At 43.0% G+C, this 19,831-nt stretch overlaps 3 protein-coding genes across 7 annotated transcripts; 1 reads left to right on the top strand and 2 right to left on the bottom strand.

The window, feature by feature from the left end:
• Positions 1-310: 310 nt before the first annotated feature.
• On the bottom strand, positions 311-4,167 carry LOC129594318 (uncharacterized). The gene is made up of 11 exons (XM_055490960.1): positions 4,009-4,167; positions 3,815-3,925; positions 3,492-3,746; positions 3,073-3,180; positions 2,755-2,997; positions 2,460-2,570; positions 2,043-2,381; positions 1,606-1,938; positions 1,117-1,377; positions 945-1,052; positions 311-882 (listed from the first exon to the last, which is right to left on the bottom strand). Exons 1-9 carry the CDS (start codon positions 4,085-4,087, stop codon positions 1,328-1,330), a joined length of 1,629 nt encoding a protein of 542 aa, XP_055346935.1. The 5' UTR covers positions 4,088-4,167; the 3' UTR covers positions 311-882; positions 945-1,052; positions 1,117-1,327.
• Positions 4,168-4,782: 615 nt separating this feature from the next.
• LOC129594294 (DET1 homolog) lies at positions 4,783-8,779 on the bottom strand. 3 transcript variants are annotated; one of them, XM_055490930.1, is made up of 8 exons: positions 8,567-8,779; positions 8,022-8,320; positions 7,554-7,837; positions 7,060-7,420; positions 6,668-6,924; positions 5,872-6,422; positions 5,602-5,769; positions 4,783-5,311 (listed from the first exon to the last, which is right to left on the bottom strand). In XM_055490930.1, exons 2-8 carry the CDS (start codon positions 8,287-8,289, stop codon positions 5,122-5,124), a joined length of 2,079 nt encoding a protein of 692 aa, XP_055346905.1. In that variant the 5' UTR covers positions 8,290-8,320; positions 8,567-8,779; the 3' UTR covers positions 4,783-5,121. The 3 variants fall into 3 exon arrangements, with proteins under 3 accessions (XP_055346905.1, XP_055346906.1, XP_055346907.1); XM_055490931.1 differs by having other exon boundaries at positions 8,022-8,317; XM_055490932.1 differs by having other exon boundaries at positions 8,022-8,289.
• Positions 8,780-9,111: 332 nt separating this feature from the next.
• LOC129594357 (ATP-citrate synthase-like) lies at positions 9,112-17,742 on the top strand. Of its 3 annotated transcripts, none has more exons than XM_055491014.1 (15): positions 9,112-9,247; positions 10,194-10,476; positions 11,136-11,321; positions 11,839-12,029; positions 12,093-12,172; positions 12,230-12,678; positions 12,918-13,035; positions 13,126-13,271; positions 14,090-14,420; positions 14,490-14,802; positions 14,953-15,378; positions 15,771-16,170; positions 16,326-16,469; positions 16,700-16,973; positions 17,311-17,742. In XM_055491014.1, the coding sequence occupies exons 2-15, from the start codon at positions 10,318-10,320 to the stop codon at positions 17,421-17,423; spliced, it is 3,330 nt and encodes a 1,109-aa protein (XP_055346989.1). In that variant the 5' UTR covers positions 9,112-9,247; positions 10,194-10,317; the 3' UTR covers positions 17,424-17,742. The 3 variants fall into 3 exon arrangements, with proteins under 3 accessions (XP_055346989.1, XP_055346993.1, XP_055346990.1); XM_055491018.1 differs by having other exon boundaries at positions 9,149-9,290; XM_055491015.1 differs by lacking the exon at positions 9,112-9,247 and having other exon boundaries at positions 9,994-10,476.
• The last annotated feature ends 2,089 nt before the right edge of the window (positions 17,743-19,831 follow it).

The following is a 19,831-nucleotide window of genomic DNA, read 5'->3' as shown; positions in this document are numbered from 1 at the left end:
AAGTAGCTGGCGAAAAGTTGACACACAACTTTTTAATGAACCCATTGGGAAAATAATTACTGCGACCACCTTGTACGTGCGACGTAGACTATCAAACATTCTGCACGTTTCAGCGTCGTGTTTGATGAATGACATTTACTTTGGTGCCTGGGAACTTTCGCGTAATTACTTGGGTATAACCCAGTTCAGTTATATATTAGCTATTAGAACTGTTAAAAATATGCAAGTAGAATTTAAATGCTTTAAAACCTGGGCTTTTGAAATTTCAGAAATTGTTTGCTATATTTAACACGAAAATTTGAGGCAAATATATATAAAAACTGCTTTATCACACTGGCATGTTTTGGCATCCTATCAAATCATCGTTTCAATTCGAGCATCCGGAAATGCCGGATACCAACAAACAGTCTAGCGACATCTAGCCTAAAGCAGTTTATTACCTGCAATTACATACAGATACAGTTGTATTTCCTGGGATTATTCTGTTGATTTATTATTTTCTATTTTACCGCTGCAGAAACCACGTACAACGTCTCAGGCAGCTAGCGAGACAATTAATTTTGCTAACCGAATTAAAGCATTAGCAACCCTTTTCACCCATCACTATGATTCAGAAACTAATACTAAAAGCGCAAGGCACAAGCTCACGATATCATCATCGCTTTTACTGGAGAGTGAATTCCACACCGCCAAGATGGGCATCCACAACAGTCTGTTCGAAGACCTTGGACACTTCGGCAGTGTTGAAGGTCATCACCGTGCTGCCGGTCAGACGGTACCAGACTTTGTTCACGGGGCCACCGCCCAGATCCTTCGGCAGGGTGCCGACATTCTGCTGCTCCTTGACGAATTTGATAGCCAGGCTCGTCACTTGGTAGTCATCTACAAATGGACAAAAACAATGATACCCTTGATTTGGCTTGCTGAAAATAATTATGATTTACTCAGAGCATTGTTCCAGATGACCCTCAAACGTTGGAGGAAATTCTCTCGCTCAGCCGCCGAGCGGTAGGACAGGTAAACGGTTAAGGTCACATCGAAGTTACCGGGCCCTGAAAGCAACAGGCACTATTGTTTCTGTGGGAAAGCACCAAATACCGGTATGCAGAGTCTTACCGACGTTCTTTCCGTTCTGCTGATTTTCACTGATAGCGAAGTTTCCGCCGCCATTATTTCCACCGTTCGTGGTAATGGTGATCGAAACGCCAATGATTTTACCGGCGGCAATGAGCTTGTTGAAGTCGGCATTGTTTTGGTCAGCATCAATGGACTGCGAGCTGGAGCCGGTAATTTGGTAGGTCACAGTGAAGTAGCCAGGAGTGGTGGACTAGGCGCTGATCTGTACAATCTTTTGTCCGCTGATTTTGTACAGCTTGCCTGTTGGAATAATTTTCATTCGTTTACTTTGGCGGGTAATTTTACAAACGCAGGCGGAAGTTTTATTAGAATAACTTAGTAACTTCCGCGCTATGAGATCAATATATTTATTAATTATAAATGTATACCATGACTCGTTTGTTACCATTTGCACGTGCAGTCGGTGCAGATAAAATTATACGAGTAGCACTTGCATTAATATCTGTACACAACGATATTGTGGCTTACTGTATGTTTGAATCCACAGAGCCAGGATCTTCTGCAGGTAGCCACTGATCTGACCGGCGCTGCTAACCTTGATAACAACTGTATTCTGGATCGAGAAGCGACCGCCACCGGCACCGTTGTTGTTGCCGCTACCATTATCGCCACCATTACCATTAATAACGACTCCAATGATACCAGCCGTGCCAATAACGCTGTCAAAGTCGCTGTCCGTCTCGGTGACGGAGCTATCGCCGCTATAAGTGATCTTGTAATTAATGGTAAACTGACCATTGGCTCCCGGCTGCTTGCTAACAATGGTGATCTTTGCGCCAGACCCGATATGGTACTGGGTGGCTGCAAAAATTTTCAACATGATCGCACCATTTCCCCGATTTCTGCACTGATATCATAAACTGATTACTGAAATATTATTAATTAGGTTCCCATAAAATACTTACTGTAAGTCTTGATCCAGAGCTGCAGAATCTGGTTGAGGATTTTGTCGAGGTCAGTCTGGGTCTTGAACGTAACGACGACATTACCGTTCCAGGTAAAGGAACCGCCACCTCCGCCATTACCATTATTATTTCCGTTTCCGTTATCACCGCCATCGCCATTACTAATGACACCGTTGATATTGTTATTGCCGATAACACTGTCGAAATCGCTGTCAGTCTCGGTTACAGAATTGTCACCGGAATAAGTGATTTTGTAAGTGATGGTGAATTTGCCGCCTCCGGCGGGCTGTTTGCTGACGACGGTGATCTTGGCACCGGGTGAGATGTGGTAATTAATGGCTACAATTAAAAGGAAAATCAGATTCCAATTCCTGCCAAAAATACAAAAACGTGCTTGTGTGTTCGGCAGATTCTCACTGTATGTCTTGATCCAGAGCTGCAGAATCTGATTCAGGATCTTGTCAAGATCAGCCTGGGTCTTGAAGGTGATGACGCTGTTACCGCTCCAGGAGAAGGAACCACCGGCACCTGTAAAGGATAAATCAGAAAATGTATTTCCGTTAATCGGCATCTAGAAATAGAATTAATCTAAAGACCACAAATGAATGCTAATTAGTGTGAATTATTTATTTTACTTATAATCATATTTACCATATTATGTATAGTAATCAATTAATTTATCGCGTATATACGCATTACCGCCACCACGTACCATTGTTAGACGAGCCATTGTCACCATTTCCACCATTATCCCCTCCGTCGGTGGAAATGCTCTGCACGCCGATGATGTGTGCGCTCTGCACAATGGGAATGAAAGCCTGGATCAGCGACTGCACATTCACATTGGCATTGCTGGAGCCGGTAATCTTAAAGGTCAACTGTTTGCTGCCGCCCGTGGGACCCGCGCTTTCGGAGACGACGGAAACTTTTTGGTTTTTGAATCCGTTTTGGCCGGCTGTTTGGATGGCACAGTTAGATACAGAAGCCCCAACACATTTTGTTAATATGGCCAAAAGTGGGAGATATTTACCAAAGTTCTTAGTCCACAGAGCCAAGATCTGCTGAAGAATCTTGTCGCGTGCAGCACTGTTGGCGTACTGGAAGAGGCCGTTCACTTGGATCTCCCAGTTGATGGTGCCTTTGTTAAAAACAATAATTTTATTCACCAGCTTCTAGCAGCGTTTGTTAGTTCTTTCAACTTCTCTGCCTCACTAAAAAAGTAAATAATTTTATATTTGTTGCAAAAGTTATTTTGAAAAAAATTGCACAATAAAGCGTTACCGGTATTTACAACGGCAAAGAATTGTAATTTATTATCTTATTAATGCAGGTTATATTTGTAATATTTATATAATTTTGTACAATTAATTTTCCTCAGATAAATTAGTATTAATGTGCTTCGGTTGCGGTTGCATGGCATATATCATAAATACGGAGTTTAATACTTACCGCCACCACCCATGCTAATTTGTCCGCTACCACCGTTCGACATGCTGCCACTTCCTGAGCTGCTAAGCGTGGTCTGCACGCCGGGAATATTGGCACCTTTCAGAATGGTCATGAATTTGGTAACCAGACTCTGGACATTGATACCAGCCGGGCTGTTTCCGGTAATGCGGAAGGACACCTGCTTGTATCCGGGGAAACCGGCGACAGCGCTGTCACTGACAACAGTGACCTTTTCATTGGACAGTTGGGAAGAGGCTGAAACAATTTATTTCTGCTATATCTTTCTGCATCCCAGCGTAGTGCGTCAGTATACAAATTTTTACCATCGAAGCTGGATTTCCACAGTTGCAGGATTTGGTTCAGCAGGCCGGTACGTTGGGTGGTAGATGAGTATTGGAAGTAAGCGGTAACATCGATCTGCCAGGTAACGGTACCTGAATACACAGGCGGTGAGAAACACTGATATTGTCGCACATTCTCCTGTAAAGGAAAATGGATGTTTGATACACTGACACACCTTTCATGACCGCTGCATCAGCAGTGAAGGTAGAGGCCAGCAGGACAGCGGCCGTGAGGGCGAACAGGAAAGACGCCATTGTGGATAGCGTCGACTCCGAACTATACTATGTGACTACCCGATATCACCGAAACGTGACCTTGTACCGAACTGACTGACGACTGCACCGCACCTTTTATATGCATTATCCGAGGAGCGTCTGCGCTACACGACGCCAAGCACGCCGCAGGGAACAACTTTCCCTTTTTGGCGTTGACAGTTGTTTAGCGCTCGCCATTATCTGAATCACAGCTGCGCATCAACAACCGTCGGATAACTAATCACTTAATACCGGTCTACAGTATAAGATGCAACGTATACTGTACGTATGCGAATATTACCTTATAGGCGTATACCCATAAATCAAAAGTGTGAAGCAGTTGATACTGATAGTATACAAAAGATAGGCACTAGGCACGGCCTAATACACACAAAACAGGTATATCTTCCTCCACAGTAATCGATCGCACTTGGTAAACAATGAAATTATTTATTACATATACCTCAAGCTTAAGAACTAAGCGTTATAATAAGACCCCTAGGCCGACTGTTAATTGTTCTTCCACGCTGCTCGAACACGCAGCAGGCGTTTCCGGATTCACGGAACATGGCTGCGTTTCAAAATGCCGCAAATGTGCATCAATCAAAGTGTTTATGACAATTATACCGTGGTTTCTGCCGCCGGTTTTTGATTCTGCGAGAGAGATAGAGAAAGCAAACCCCTGTTCGGATCTGTCGTGCAATAATTATTTTATCAACTTTTACAGCTGCAACTCCGATCACTTCCGATCAGCATCACCCAAAACACATCAGGTCTGGGTAAAAACAGCGATACAATCAAGTCAAGCAGGAATCAACGATAAAAAAATGTAAGAACAGTAAGACAGGATAAAAATATTCCTAGTAAATTCAGAAAGCCCATGGTCAGCCCTTTTTGCATGCGATATTAAAAATTACAAGAGAACAGAGCAGACACAATACCATCTATCACAACCAAAAATAGATGAGCTATCACCGACTGCAACGCCGCCAACGGTCAAAATTTGTGCAGTTTCCCACGAGCTCTTTGCCCTATTACGCTGGACGGCGGATATGCAGATGCACTTCCGTATCGCAGATCTGAATACCCGGCTTCTCACAGGTGATGATTAGTGGATCGGTTGGATGGAAAATATGCGTAACGAACCGCTTAGTACGACGTCCACCGGAGTTTCGAGACACGTTCAGCGTAAACTTCAGCGTTCCAGACTGCCGAGTGTAAAATCTGAAAAACAGCTCCTGGGGTTAAAAATGCCAACAACCAAATTCAACAAAAACAACTAAAATTAAACTTAATCACAATTCTGGCTAATGAACGAGCGATGGGTGTTAACAGAAAGCAGACACCCAACTAGCAGTACATTTTCCAAATGAGTTTGTTTCTGACAACCGAAACGTTTCTGACAACCGAAACGTTTCTGATAACTGAAACACATAAATGCATTTGATTTCGTTGTTCATAATAGACTCAATTGGACAACAATATATATCTTGCATTCTTGCAAGAAAACTTACCGAATCGGCTCGTCCGACTTGCTCTTCGCTCGCTCGACATTGGATATAAGCGAAGTATCGTAATGGAACAATGACATATCGACGTAAGGACTGGGAGAGAAATTCTGGCAGGCAATCGGAAGTTGAGCTAACAAACGCGCACACGTGTCTCGCATTCCTCCGCCAGCTCTGTAAAGCATCCAACATCGTAATTGCAATTAAAGAGCAATTTAGGGCAAAAGGGTTAGATACCGCAAACCATTTTTTAGCATTCCCGCCAACACAACCTACTTCGAGTTCATCGTTAGCCGTTTCACCCGTTCATATGCCATACGAGAATGCAAAGGGTCCACTTGAAAATCCGGGTGTTGTGCAGCTGCATTGCGAAATTCATCCCGGTGCTTCTCGTACCAGTTCAGCATACTTTCCTGACGGTGCTCGTACACGGCATAAAAACTGCATTCTTCAATATCGAAAAAACTCAGGAACTGTGGATAGTTGGATGGGTCTGCTGTGCGACTAAGCACAACATCTTCCGGTGCCCATTTAATGAGGAGGTTGTTGGTATCCAGCATTTGAAACTTCCACATCTTCAAGCGTTTATAGAAGGGATACTGTTTGTGGAATTCCATGAGCGGCCCATATGATTTCGTGTCTTTGGCATCTTTCTTGGCCATGCGGAAAAATGTCAAAAACAGCTTCTGCTTCATAGTGCTCATAAAAGCTTCTTCGCATGGTGCCACGATGGGATACAGAGTGGTCCATAAAGTCTGACCGGGATCATTCTCGCCGTAGCAATACTGGCCAAGGGTGCGATACGGGGTCAGTTTGCCATCAGCAACCTAATTTACAAGAGAGCAGAAACCAATGAACTGGAGATGTGCTAATCTGCATTATTACTACAAGTATATCTTTTCCAAATAAAAAAAACTACTGCATCCGGAATTATCTGTTTTCAAAACTTATATCAAGCACCAAAAACAGATTGACGCAGTTGTTAATACTCGTACGAGCTAATCTCTGAAAAGTCAGATTAAAATAGACTGCAACTGTTGGTTAACAGCGTAGTAATACCATCAAAACTTACAGTGTACATGCTAATCCGCTGGTGCTGTATGGACAGAATGGACAAAATGTTCCCACAAAGATAGACGCCCACGCTGTTGGATACAGTAATCCGATCAAATCGAAATTCCAACTCATCCCAAATAGCACACGTCTGAATATTGACGATGACAAATCGGTAGTCTTCCAAGGGTGAACGTTCATGTTTAGTCAGAGATTCGTTGGTTTGGCGGATCTCCGGGCCGCTATCCTCGTCGAAAACAGACGGTCCAGTAGTAACTACAATATCCGTGAACCATTTGAAAAATGAAATTAATAATTACAACGGGGAACTTACTTAACAGCAATATGTCAAATATACGCACGTTATTTTGCTTTACTACCAAACTGTAATTCTAGTGATGCGTTTCGTACCTATGATAAGGAACTTGCTGTCCATAGTGTACAGGCTGAAATCCCGGCAAATTTGAGCCGGATCATTAGCCTCCGGAATGATACGGATGCGGGCTTTTTCCCGGAATAACGTGGAAAACAGTTCCCGCTGCATCAGCTGCTGATCTTCTTCTGGATTAATCAAAGCATCAGGATTCGGGAAGAACTTGCCCACCGCCCCGGCTCCCTGATACCGGAACAGGATGAGGAATCGGAGATCGTTACTGAAAGCGGACAGGTGTCGCCCATCCGGGGAAAATTTGCGAATAAACAGCGGCGGATGCTGAACATCCAAAACCGTCATGTTCGGTGTGATGCATGAGTAGAATTCGCGATCAAGATTCTGCGAAAGCAAACGAGAACCAAGTTCTTAAAGAGCTACGATAGTACGTATAATTTTCATTAAATTAATCCAGTCAATTCACGTGTAAACGTTTGTGATCGATAAAATTACAGCGGAAGAAAGAACAGCGTACTCTCATCGGCACCATGCTGTGCTTGCCAAATGCATCCGGTAATTCCCGTCGCAAGAGCACCGCCGCCAAATTCGGCTCATTCACCGATTTCCGGGTGGACGCCGCCAGCGACTCCATACTCTGCCAGTTGCTGGAGACATTGACATTGCGGCAGAAACGCTTGGGATAATCGGAAGACCCGGGCTCCTCGTACGCTGACAGATCGGCACCCAGCGACGCCACCCGCTTCAGCGATTCACTCGTGGACGGCCCGGGCAGATGCTGCTCCGATCGATGTGACAAGGCTGCAGACAACCGTTTTTTCAGCAAACCAGACAACGCACTTTGTGATACAAAATATATACACGCATAAACACATTTAGACGGCACAGTAAAGCCATCATAACGACAAAAAACCGACGTAACGAGCCATTTTCTGAACAGTTTTGCGCAACAACCAGCAGTAAGATTCTTTTTGATAAAACCCACATGACACTCCATGTCCGTTGGGTATAACTGCCGGGGGAATGGGGAATTTGAATGCCGATGCAGATTCGGATCGGGCCAGCACAGGCGACGAGGACGACTGCTTGATGACGACCCGTGCAGGTAGAGGGGGAGCGAACAGGTTCTCGAACTCATTGTAAGCGCTAGATGATGTGCTAGGAATGCTGGATCGCACTACGGAGGGAGTAGCTAATCTTCGGCTTAACACGAAAGCTCGGGGGCTCTCGTGGTTCATGCTCCCGTCCGCCATCTTCAAATGCGAATACACCACTCAATGACTGCTGCAAACAGTGCAGAATATACAGTTACAGAGCTGTTCTACGATCCTATTGACACGATACAGAATGACAACCAGATTAATGTTACTCTGGTGTTGTCTGCTTCATAAAATAAGCGTTTCTAAGCTCTTGCAGTCAATTAACAATGGTAGGTGGTTTCGTTGTTAATTTACTGATTTACTGTTTACAGAACCTGATCATTCCACCCGATAACGACTCCACTTCTGGAGCCGTGATTCGTGAACCTACCTTTTGTTTCGAGGAATCCCTGAGCCCTCAATGGTGAGTAAAGTGAAGCCGAGATGCTAAAAATTCCTAACCACAAACAAAATAAAAGGGGATAAAAACAGATAAAAAAATAAAAAGAAATTAAAACCTGCTAAAGGAATTCCACAGCAATGTGGTTCTCTTTCTTCGTGTGAAAAGTGCTGTGAATCTGCGCGGGGCATGCGATGAAGCAGTTCAAACCACAACAAATTTTGAAAATTTCGATACGAGTTGTGCTGTTGTGCTCGTACGGACTACGGAAAAGCAATGCGGTGCGTATACAAAATCAGGCGGGGTTTGTAACGCCTTATCAGCTCACACCCCCTTTCCTGCGAGAGCTAAACCGAATCGGATTTTCGAAAGTTTTACGGAATGGAGCCTATTTGCCGTTGAGCACGATGAAAGATTTTCATTGGATACGTAAAATAGCGACTACATACGAATTTACTCCGCCTCTTCGTTCGTAGATCAAGGGCTACGAGCGATATAAAACTGAAGCGCTTCCGTGGACAGTCACATTTTCTCATGCTTTCTGGTGCCGGTGTTGCAGTACACAGTCGTATGCTTGCCGATAACTTTTGCTTCCTTGCTGAAGATCTACGTACTCTACGTGGGTAACAGTGAGTTACGGTTTGCCTGCTTGAGTTGCGCACGCATTTTCAGGTATTTTTCAGCCGTTAACGCCAGAAGACGGGTCACACCATCGGTAACTCGGCTTAGACCTTATGGTTAACGTTAAACAACTTTTACCGTACGTTTTCTTTCGTGCGTGCAGTTTCACAAATTTGGCGCATTCATCTGCCGTATTTTGACCCGTGCTCACTTTAAGACGCACGTTTCTACGGAACGTACGCATAGCTCGGTAGCGATTTAAAATTTTCGACGTAGCTCATGAAGTGACCACTGTTTGATTAGGGTGGTTTACTATGCAGTTCAGATTCACCATATTTTATATAAAAAGTAAAATGGTAACAATTATTGATATTCGGTTTCCAGATTTGCGCTTGTGTGATGCTAAAACATTTTTAGCTCCCACTTCCGCCCAAGGTGGCAGGTGGTAAACTTCGTACGTGTTGTATGCTGACCCAAACTGAGATTGCCATGAATGATGATGTAATCCGTTGCACTTATTTCATTAATCCTAAAGAGGGCTTATTTTTAGTTTCGGTTAAATGATTATAGATTTATAATTGGGTTTATATTACTTATTATTCTATCGGCTTTTTAATCCTTTTTTAAGCCATGTACTTACTTGCAACCTGAACCTACGATGTTAAACTTGTCGGTCACAGTCTAAACGGCGGCTTTACACGTAACTGATTAACCTGAGCGGTCCGCTTGACGCTGCTGGCTGAATGCGCGAGTTTGTTTTGAATTTTTCTTCACTCTTTGCAGTAGTCTACAATTTTGTGCCACCTGGCACACATTTACAGTATTTTCACATCGTTTGGCCAGCGCCGGCACAGATCAAGTTCTAATTGACTCGCGGTTACGTTACTCATCTGATTTATGTGTTACAGTTCAAAAATTTTTTGTGCTGCCAGGCCATGCGAAGCAGCGATTGACCAGCAATCCGTATTTCGGCGTCTTACATTTTCGCTGATTACAGACTGCAGGCGCGAACCACCTGTTCAGAAAAGCGTGCTCATCTGCTCTTGTGGACCATTAGAGTGATTAGACGATCCCCAGCCAACCCTCTCCTTCATCCCGATTAATTCCCTTCATTTGCGGCAATGAGCGCTAAAGCCATTTCGGAAGCCACGGGCAAATCCCTTTTGGTCAAGCATTTATCGATCCCCAACAATGCACTCGTCAAGCCCAAGTTCGTCACCATCGACGAGCACACAGATCTTCATCGATTACCTGACGAGCATCCGTGGTTATCCGTGGAGGCAAGTAAAAACAGTTTCATCTTTTCTTTTTGCATGGCGTTCCACTTGACATTATATTACACTGGCACGACAGCAGCAGTAGCGGCGGCACTGCCTACGCGAGCATAAAGGGATGTCGATTGTCTTATCGATTTCTGATGCAAATTGCCTGGACAAACTTGTAGATTAGGCGCGTGCTTGTCTCATGTTGCGTTTTCTGGAGAGCATGCCCGTAAGGAGGCAAAAATAACCGCCGCCGTGATGACAGGCAGAGAGTTGCGGTTGTATTTCTTTGTGTGTAAGGCTTCCTAACGATTTTTCAGCGGAAAGTGGTAAACGGGAGAGAAGAGAGAGAGAGTGAGAGGCAGAAAGAGCAACCAGTGGTTCAGTCGTTGATTGTGCAGTACAGTCTTGTCAGTCTAACGACAGATCGTGCTCACAATTCCCTGGCCGCAGACCGGAAGCCAGCGCAAACCAGGGAGGCAGGGACTCGTTTAATGATTTAAGCCGACCCTTGTCGGTTTTGACGTAACATGACAGTCATCTAAGAAATTTGCTCCTCTTCCGCTCCCGCTCTTTCTCTCTCGCTCTTTAGCTGCTTGTTGAAGCGATCAATTCGGGTAATTTTTTCCTTGCGCTTATTGATTGACTAGTGAAGATTTCTGCTTGTCTTGTTACAGAGACTAGTTGTCAAGCCTGATCAGCTCATCAAGCGACGTGGTAAACTCGGGCTTATCCACGTTAATTCCGATTACCAGGGAGTCAAGGAATGGGTGGAGGCGCGCCGCGGGAAGGATGTGGCGGTGGGCAAAGCTCATGGGAAGCTGAGGAATTTCATTATCGAACCCTTTGTTCCGCATCAACCGGTACGCACGGGTTGAAAAAAAATGAAGTTCGGATGATGCAAGAAATCTTTTTGTTGCTCTTCATATGCTAAGCCATTTTTTATGCAGTTTCTTCATGACTGCAAACGAAAAGCTCGCTGTTAGCATTTTGCTCGTTTCATCAAACGCAAAAACAACATTCTTTAAGAATTTTTAAAAATTCTCCTTTCGAAGTTAATGACTCTGCATTCATAATTTCTTTGGAAAAAAATATATTACTGTTTCGTCCTTTTGTCACACATTCTCCCTAAATTTATTATTTTCTTTATTACTGAACACTAAATTTTATAATTATTAAACTGAATTTGTTTACTAAACACGTTATTGGTCACGGGTGATTAAGGAGCAAGCAATAACTGCAAATACAGTCTGCTATGATATTAAATTTTGAATTTTACATTCTTGAATATTTGGAATTTGAATATTTGAACGTTCCTTTCCACCGGTTAGGACTTTTCGTCAACGATCATACGAGAGTTCAAGTTCAATCTGATTACAGAACGAAGAATACTATTTGGCGATTTTCTCACACCGTAATGGCGATACGATCATGTTCACCACCGAAGGCGGAGTCGATGTGGGCGATGTGGATTCCAAGGCGCTGCGTGTGGAAGTGGCGACCGGCGAAAAACCCACGGCTTCCGACATCCAGGCGAAATTATTATCCAATGTCCCAGCCGGAGTCCAGACGTAAGGAAACTTACCTGATTATCCTGTTTGCTTTGTGTTGCATTGACTGAATTTGGTTTGTAGAATTCTGTCAGAATTTATTTTCGGCATCTACAATTTGTATGTGGATCTCTTTTTCACCTACTTGGAAATCAATCCACTGGGTACGAATTGTCAGCATTCCTATATGAATATAATAAAAATACGTGGACTCGTTATAGTGGTATCCAGCAACCGCGTCTACATTCTGGATTTGGCGGCGAAACTGGATGCGACTGCCGACTTCATGGCCCACTCCAAATGGGGAAAAGTTGACTTCCCGCCGCCGTTCGGTCGCGATGCCTATCCCGAGGAGGCTTTCATTGCTGATCTCGATGCGAAGAGCGGAGCCTCGCTTAAGCTGACAGTACTCAATCCCAAGGGACGCATCTGGACGATGGTAGCCGGTGGCGGAGCGTCCGTTATCTATGCGGACACGATCTGTGACTTGGGCGGATCAGCAGAGCTGGCTAACTATGGTGAATACTCCGGCGCGCCAACCGAACACCAGACTTATGAATATGCAAAAACTATTCTGACGCTCATGACGAAGGAGCACCATCCTGAGGGAAAAGTATTGATTATCGGTGGAGGCATCGCCAATTTCACAAACGTTGCCGCGACATTTTCGGTAATTTTCTTGCAAAAGATGTTTCTCCTTGTCGAATGAACTGGAAAATTATGTTATCGATTAAGCGGGCTAGAATAAAAAAAATAAATACTGTAAAAAAACTAAATGAAAATAAATTTCGTTAAGCCAGTTTCTCCGTTTTCGTTTATTTTTTGGATGGACTTTTCACTGTTGATAAATTATGCTATTAGGTAATAATCATTATTACTCTTATGCAACATGTGAATCATCCCCTGTAGGGAATCGTCCAAGCCCTGAAAGAATTCAAGGTGCCTATAATCGAGTACAACATAATCATCTATGTGCGCCGCGGTGGACCAAATTACCAGGAAGGATTACGTGTGATGCGCGAAACCGGTCAGTGAATCAGCTTGGCTTCTTTCTGTTTTCTGTGAGAGAATAAACGGCAGTTTGCCAGAAAATATCGAGACGGTTTGGCATCTTTAGGTCAAGAATTGGGCATCCCCATACATGTCTATGGCCCCGAGACACATATGACGGCTGTGGTTGCCTACGCGTTGAAGTACAAATCGAGCCCTGCTCCGGCACCGCCAACGTTTTCGACGGCGAACTTTCTGCTTCCTGGAGGAATTGTGAGTGTTTGAAATTCTGATTTTGACCTAATGAGAGGATTTTTAACAACGATGTGCGCACACAGCGGATAGCTGATTTCTTCCATTACATAGACTGTTTACAAACTTAAAATTAAATTTCTTTTAGAAACTCACCATCAGATAATTTCCGAGTTAAACTTGACTTCTATGGCATTATTCCCACAATTTAAACGTTCACCTTCTCACCATCATTTAGCTAATAACACAAGGTATCCAATGCTATTCATACACCATACTGTAGGTATCCGACATAGTATGCTTTAAAACATAAGACATATTCAAGCCCTAATGAAGTAATATTTATCTATGCTTTAGTTAACTAATAATGATTGTATTTATTTGGTGAAAATCGGTAAAATCTTGGCTGTGGTTTTGCTTCGGCACCCTTCTCTACCTACTGGAGTACATCAGGACGTTGCCTTATTTTAATCATGTTTTAAAACCGGTATAAAGAGAGGCTTTGCCTCTTTGGGCAGCTGCTTTATTTTGCTTTAACAAAACTATTAAAGATCACGGGGCGTATGTTTTGGTGACAGTTTTTACAAAGTATTGCCGTTACGTTACTAATAGAGACTGGGTATTACGAAGCCATAAGGCACGACTGACGTCGATCGGTAACTTTTTGTTATTTTTCGGCAGCACTCCTGGACATTGCCGATTTTTTGCATTGAAGGTTTATGCTGTTCGAAACATTCGAATTTTGTATGACTGGGAATTAGTCTATGTAGAGTAAAATAATGGGAGCTCGAAAAAGTTCTCATTACAAGCAAGGTGATGAAACCATGCTGTCGTTGTAGACCGGTGATCAAACACCGGAACCCAAGTCGCGCAGCAGTTCTTCCACAAAAGGCCCAGAAGAGAACCAGTTCTTCCAGAAAGTGGGAACCTTTGTTGGCAAAACCTTGGGATTAGTCAATGGCGATGGCGTTTCGGTGAAAGATTATACTCTTTTTTCGCGCACAACAAAAGCTATGATTTGGGGGATGCAACCGAAAGCGGTGCAAGAAATGTTAGATTTTGACTTTGTTTGTTCGCGTCGTGAACCCTCGGTGGCCTGCATGGTCTATCCATTTGTGGGCAACCACAAACAGAAATTCTACTGGGGACATAAGGAAATCCTTCTTCCCAGTGAGTTGAGAAGCATGCATTTTTCGTGGTTCTGCCACAGATGTTGACAATTCTTGTTACCGTTTGCAGTGTGGAGAAATTTGGGCGAGGCCATGAAAAACCACCCGGAAGTGGACGTTGTCGTCAACTTCGCGTCGTTGCGCTCGGCGTACGACGCCACTCTCGAAATCATGCAGTACCCACAGATCCGCACCATTGCGATCATTGCCGAGGGAATCCCGGAGAACTTGACGCGAGAAATGAACCGCATTGCCAAAAAGAAGGGAATCAACATTATCGGCCCGGCGACAGTGGGCGGCATTAAGCCTGGCTGTTTTAAGATCGGCAACACGGGCGGCATGCTGGACAATATCCTGTCTTCCAAATTGTATCGGCCTGGAAGGTATGAGACCATAAATTTTTTAAGATAATTATCTGTTTTTTTCGGTCGAGGTAGATTTTAGAAGGCTTAATCAAGTCCGCCTAACACTGGGCATAGGGCATGAGTATACTGTAATAGTGCACATTTCTTAATACCCTTGCTTTTTTCCAGCGTTGCATACGTTTCGAGATCCGGTGGCATGTCTAACGAACTGAATAATATCGTCAGTCGAGCGTCAGATGGCGTATACGAGGGTATCGCCATCGGTGGTGATCGGTATCCCGGGACGACCTTCATCGACCACATCTTCCGCTATCAGCTGGATCCGGAGATCAAGATGATCGTCCTTCTGGGTGAAGTGGGTGGTGTGGAAGAGTACGAAATCTGCAACGCCATCAAAACCGGAAAGATTACCAAGCCGGTGGTGGCCTGGTGTATTGGCACATGCGCCAGTATGTTCTCCTCGGAAGTGCAGTTCGGGCATGCCGGTGCCTGTGCGAATGCAGAGAAAGAAACCGCCGTGGCCAAGAATACTGCCTTACGCGAGGCCGGCGCTGTGGTCCCACGGTCCTTTGACGAACTTGGCGAAAATATTCGGTATGTTACAGAAAACTAAGTACAGGTTCTATTTGTTTTGGACAAACATATGTAAATGTATGTAAGTGCAGGAAAGGATAAATAGTTAGACTGACTGAACAATTTAAGAAATTTAATAATTAGAAAAGAGATAACTCACCGTTACGTTGCGTAAAACTGACAGCTGCGTAGTAGTTGTCAGTTTTACGCAACAGTAAAATTTAAATGGAAACTTACGGTCGTTACCCACTGTACAACGAAGACAGTATTTATATACCGGTATTATGTACCAAGGCTCAGAATTATCGGTTTGTGTGATAAAACCGGTAAAGTACCCTGAAAATTACTTCATAGGAACAAAAAGACTTACATTTAAGTAAATGGAAAGTATCATGCTTGAATTGTTCCGACAGAGAAGTCTACAATTCCCTGGTGGCCAACGGCACCATCGTTCCCGCACCAGATACCCCACCGCCGCCGGTACCGATGGACTACGCTTGGGCTCGAGAACTGGGTCTGATTCGCAAGCCGGCCTCCTTCATGACCAGTATTTGTGACGAACGCGGCCAAGAGTTGTTGTATGCTGGCATACCGATTTCCGACATTCTCAAGGAAGACATGGGCGTGGGTGGTGTACTGAGTCTCCTGTGGTTCCAGCGCCGCCTACCACCGTATGCTGCTAAGTTCTTAGAAATGTGCCTGATTGTCACGGCTGATCACGGTCCGGCTGTCAGTGGCGCTCACAACACCATTGTAACCGCGCGCGCCGGCAAAGATCTGGTGTCCAGCTTGTGTTCGGGGCTGCTGACCATTGTATGTTATGAAAACAATTTTGTTGTTTAACACCACGGCTTTCATCCTGCGACAGTGGTTCTGTGTAGCATTTTCTTGTTAAATTTAGGAAAAGTTATAAAATATTATAAAGTTTTGCACACTTTATAAGGTGCACATGGACAATTGTTGTATAGGGTGATCGCTTCGGTGGCGCTCTGGATGATGCCGCAAGGATGTTCAGCGAAGCCTATGATAGCGGACAATCACCGATGGACTTCGTGAACGAAACTAAGAAGAAAGGGCAGACGATCATGGGTATTGGTCATCGTGTAAAATCGGTACGATTATGACACCGGCTAGTTCGTGTGGCATAGAAAATGTCGTAGCTTGATGACGGGTTTTTGATTTTTTTGCAACAGTTGTAAGATGACAATGTTTCGTTTGCCCCTCCTGTTGTTATAAAGGGACTAAAAATTAGCGTATCGCATAATAATGATTGCGGTTATTGTCATCCATTATGATCCATACGAACTTAAATGTTTGATTGTATTGTTGTACTTTGATACAGATCAACAATCCGGATATGCGTATTGTGCTGTTGAGAGACTACGTGAAGAAGCACTTCCCGGCAACTCCAGTCTTGGATTTTGCCTTTGAAGTGGAAAAGATTACCACCAAGAAGAAGCCGAATCTGATTCTGAACGTCGATGGCTTCATCGCGGTGTCGTTTTTGGATCTGTTTCGCTCTTCTGGCTGCTTTACACGGGAGGAGGCTAATGAATACGTGGAGATCGGCATCCTGAACGGAATTTTCGTTCTGGGTCGCAGCATGGGTTTCATAGGTAAATAATGTGGGAAGGTCTTGTTAGCTACAAGTAAATTCGAAGTTAGTGGTAACCATCGTGGTCACAACCCGTTTTCCGAAAAATATTCGGATTTCGGTATCTGAAGCGTGTGTTAACAGGCACTTTTCTCAGACGTGCTAAGTCTGTACCAAAACACTTGAACATACTGATGTGTACTTAAACATATATACTGATGTTTAGGTGTTTTCCCTAAATTGTTGGATCGTTTAATAAATGTTTAAATGTTGGTCATAGCCCCAGTCACTTATTGATTTAACAGTGATAGTCCAGGAGAGTGATGCTGAAAAATCACTAAAAAATCTGTTGTTTTTAGGTCACTATCTGGACCAGCGTAGACTGAAACAAGGCCTATACCGTCATCCGTGGGACGATATCAGCTACGTTATGCCTGAAGCTAGCTTCTCCGGTAAAACCGATGGTATTTAAATTTGGGGATTTGCAATAATATATCGGTGCTGATATCGTTATCAACGTAATAGCCCATTCCGGATTTTCCCGTGTGCTGTAAAACGTAATCTTTAATAACTTATAAATTTCCCTTTTATGATTCCAGTTGGTTGCTGGAATTCTAATTTATTTTAATTTTATATTTTACGTTTTGAATCTGCTTTGTGTTATTTTCTCAACGGTTTATGAATGTGTGAGTTCCCTGAGGGAACTCAGTAAGGAGAAAGCTATAACTGTCGTCTCTTGTGCAGAAGGAAAGCTGAAAGGAAGATTTTAATAATAAAGATATATTATGCTGCAGCTATTTTCGGTACTCATACTTTTGTTACATATTTAATCGTTGCAATAACTGTAACTGATTTTAATAGTTTTGGAAAAGCTTATCAGAAATTCGGGTTTTTACACGGGAATTGTTGTTTTAAGAGCTACATACTGTATATACGCGGTACGGACTGAAATTTCAGTGTATAAAATGAATGTATTGGTAGTATTTTGTTTATATACTAGTTTGAAGATTTCATAATGAAAAAGTTTAGTTTAGAATTTTAGTTTTAGTATAGTTTTGGAGTGTTTAGAATTAAGAACGGTGTTGTTGTGTTTGAGATTTTGCTGACAAAAGTTACTATCCGAGACAGACTGTCAGTGCAGAAGTGGCAGTTTGAGCGACTTGGATTGATCCTTGTTGTGTGCCCACAACATACCACAACAACGGAGCACAGTCGGCTAGAACAAATTCAAATAAAGAGTGCTTGTTTGTTGAACTATATACTTTTCCCCTCAACCAATCAATTGATCTTAATTTCTACCTGTCAAAAAACATGCCTCTTAGTCATAGTGGCTTGTAAGAAAGAAAATCAGCCTGGTATACACTATACGCTATGGCCAGATCGATCACTTTACTTAACAGTTAACACAGCTGCTGGGCATTTCTGTCACTGATTAATTGACTGCTATTTTGTGATGGCAATGCGAAACTGCTAGATCGGCTATTGTGTTACATGATTTTTGGCCCGTAATCACAAAAGGAATTCAAAAATTATCCATTGTACGCATTTTGACATGTAGGAAAAATGATGTGTCTCGAGTATGAATATCAATGGCATAGGTCTGACGCTTGTCTAATTATGCCTTACGTGCCGGTTGAAATATGATTCCGATAAAAGTTCCGCGACGTCCGCCACCATCACCTTTTGATTTCCAACCTTGCAAACGGCATAATTAATGCCAAGGTGAATAATTTTAGTGGAAAAAGGTTTATTGTCAAAATTATGTCTGCGCGTCGGGTAATATTCGATTATTCGTATGTTCATAGAAACTACTTCAAACTACAGAGTACAATAACTTGGTATTAGTCTTTTCTGCAATCGCGAATCCCAGTTTTCAAAATTTTTCAAATTTTAAATTGATTTTAATTGCGCTTTAACTACCATTCAATTCGAAGTTTTTCTTAAATTAAGTTTTTTATGTTTTTCTAACGTCGGTAGTAATAGTTAACTTTATAAATTCCTGTATTATCTGCGCATACTTACTTATATGACAAACAAACTGGAACTGCATCATGCATTCTATTTCTGTTAGTTTGGTAGTTGCATTGTACAACGTACAACCGATATTTTCCTGAAAGGCGACGCGTTTATTACACGTACTGATACACGCTTTACAAACGTTTCAGTTGCTAAATTCAGTACTTCATTAAAGTAGTCGTAATTAACAATCCCGATTTGAGTTAGAAATAAAAATTCTGTTTAACAGGCACGCAAAACGAGGAAGACATACATACACAGTATCACTAATAACCGGTTTTCATTGCAATCAGCGAATCCGTGTGGCTGCATTATATCAAATGTTATTATTGTATGTTGCCGTAACAAGTCGCCGCCAGTACCGCACAGCTGATTATGTGATACATAACTTATGTAGGTTCCGAAAACGGAATCGCCGCATCGTCCTACGTAGCTCCGAACAAGATGCATGCTGTTGTTGAATGATTAAGTTGATTGCCACAGGAGTGGAAATAACGACAGGCGGTTATTGTGTCCTGTCAAGTTCAATTTGACAAATGCATCGTTGGAAATTTATCACACGTAATGAGTTTGAGTAAAATGTCCAAAGATGATTTATGATGACACATGTGAGCATTTCCTGCAGCCGTTTCATTCCACTCTTTTCGCTTATTATTCCGTTTCATATTGCTGTATGTACGTATTGCTTGCCCAGTTCGGAAAAATATTGCACTGCATCTATGACCATAGCCGTATACGTATATTCGTGGAACCTCGTTTGGTATACACTCCCACTGGCGCCAGTTCTTTTGTAGCAGAGGGAAAGTTTTCTAGTATCGGTAACATACCGCAGCCAAAACTAAATGTTCAACCGGAAGTGCGCTT

Source organism: Paramacrobiotus metropolitanus, unplaced genomic scaffold (genome assembly GCF_019649055.1).
Source record: "Paramacrobiotus metropolitanus isolate TYO unplaced genomic scaffold, Prichtersi_v1.0 Parri_scaffold0000067, whole genome shotgun sequence".
Taxonomy (NCBI): domain Eukaryota; kingdom Metazoa; phylum Tardigrada; class Eutardigrada; order Parachela; family Macrobiotidae; genus Paramacrobiotus; species Paramacrobiotus metropolitanus.
The sequence above is the reverse complement of the archived record's forward strand: the minus strand, read 5'-3'. Positions and strand labels throughout refer to the sequence as shown.

Bases quoted from the DNA above. Each gene is read 5' to 3' on its own strand.
- LOC129594318 (XM_055490960.1), bottom strand. From the start codon at position 4,087: ATGGCGTCTTTCCTGTTCGCCCTCACGGCCGCTGTCCTGCTGGCCTCT. The intron at 3,181-3,491 runs GTAAGTATTAAA...TTTTTAACAAAG, and splicing joins AATTAGCATGGGTGGTGGCG to GCACCATCAACTGGGAGATC. The intron at 2,571-2,754 runs GTACGTGGTGGC...TATCCTTTACAG, and splicing joins CAATGGCTCGTCTAACAATG to GTGCCGGTGGTTCCTTCTCC.
- LOC129594294 (XM_055490930.1), bottom strand. From the start codon at position 8,289: ATGGCGGACGGGAGCATGAACCACGAGAGCCCCCGAGCTTTCGTGTTA. The intron at 6,423-6,667 runs GTAAGTTTTGAT...CTTGTAAATTAG, and splicing joins AGCGGATTAGCATGTACACT to GTTGCTGATGGCAAACTGAC. The intron at 5,312-5,601 runs GTAAGTTTTCTT...GCTGTTTTTCAG, and splicing joins AAGTCGGACGAGCCGATTCG to ATTTTACACTCGGCAGTCTG.
- LOC129594357 (XM_055491014.1), top strand. From the start codon at position 10,318: ATGAGCGCTAAAGCCATTTCGGAAGCCACGGGCAAATCCCTTTTGGTC. The intron at 11,322-11,838 runs GTACGCACGGGT...ATCTGATTACAG, and splicing joins CCTTTGTTCCGCATCAACCG to AACGAAGAATACTATTTGGC. The intron at 12,030-12,092 runs GTAAGGAAACTT...TTTGGTTTGTAG, and splicing joins GTCCCAGCCGGAGTCCAGAC to AATTCTGTCAGAATTTATTT.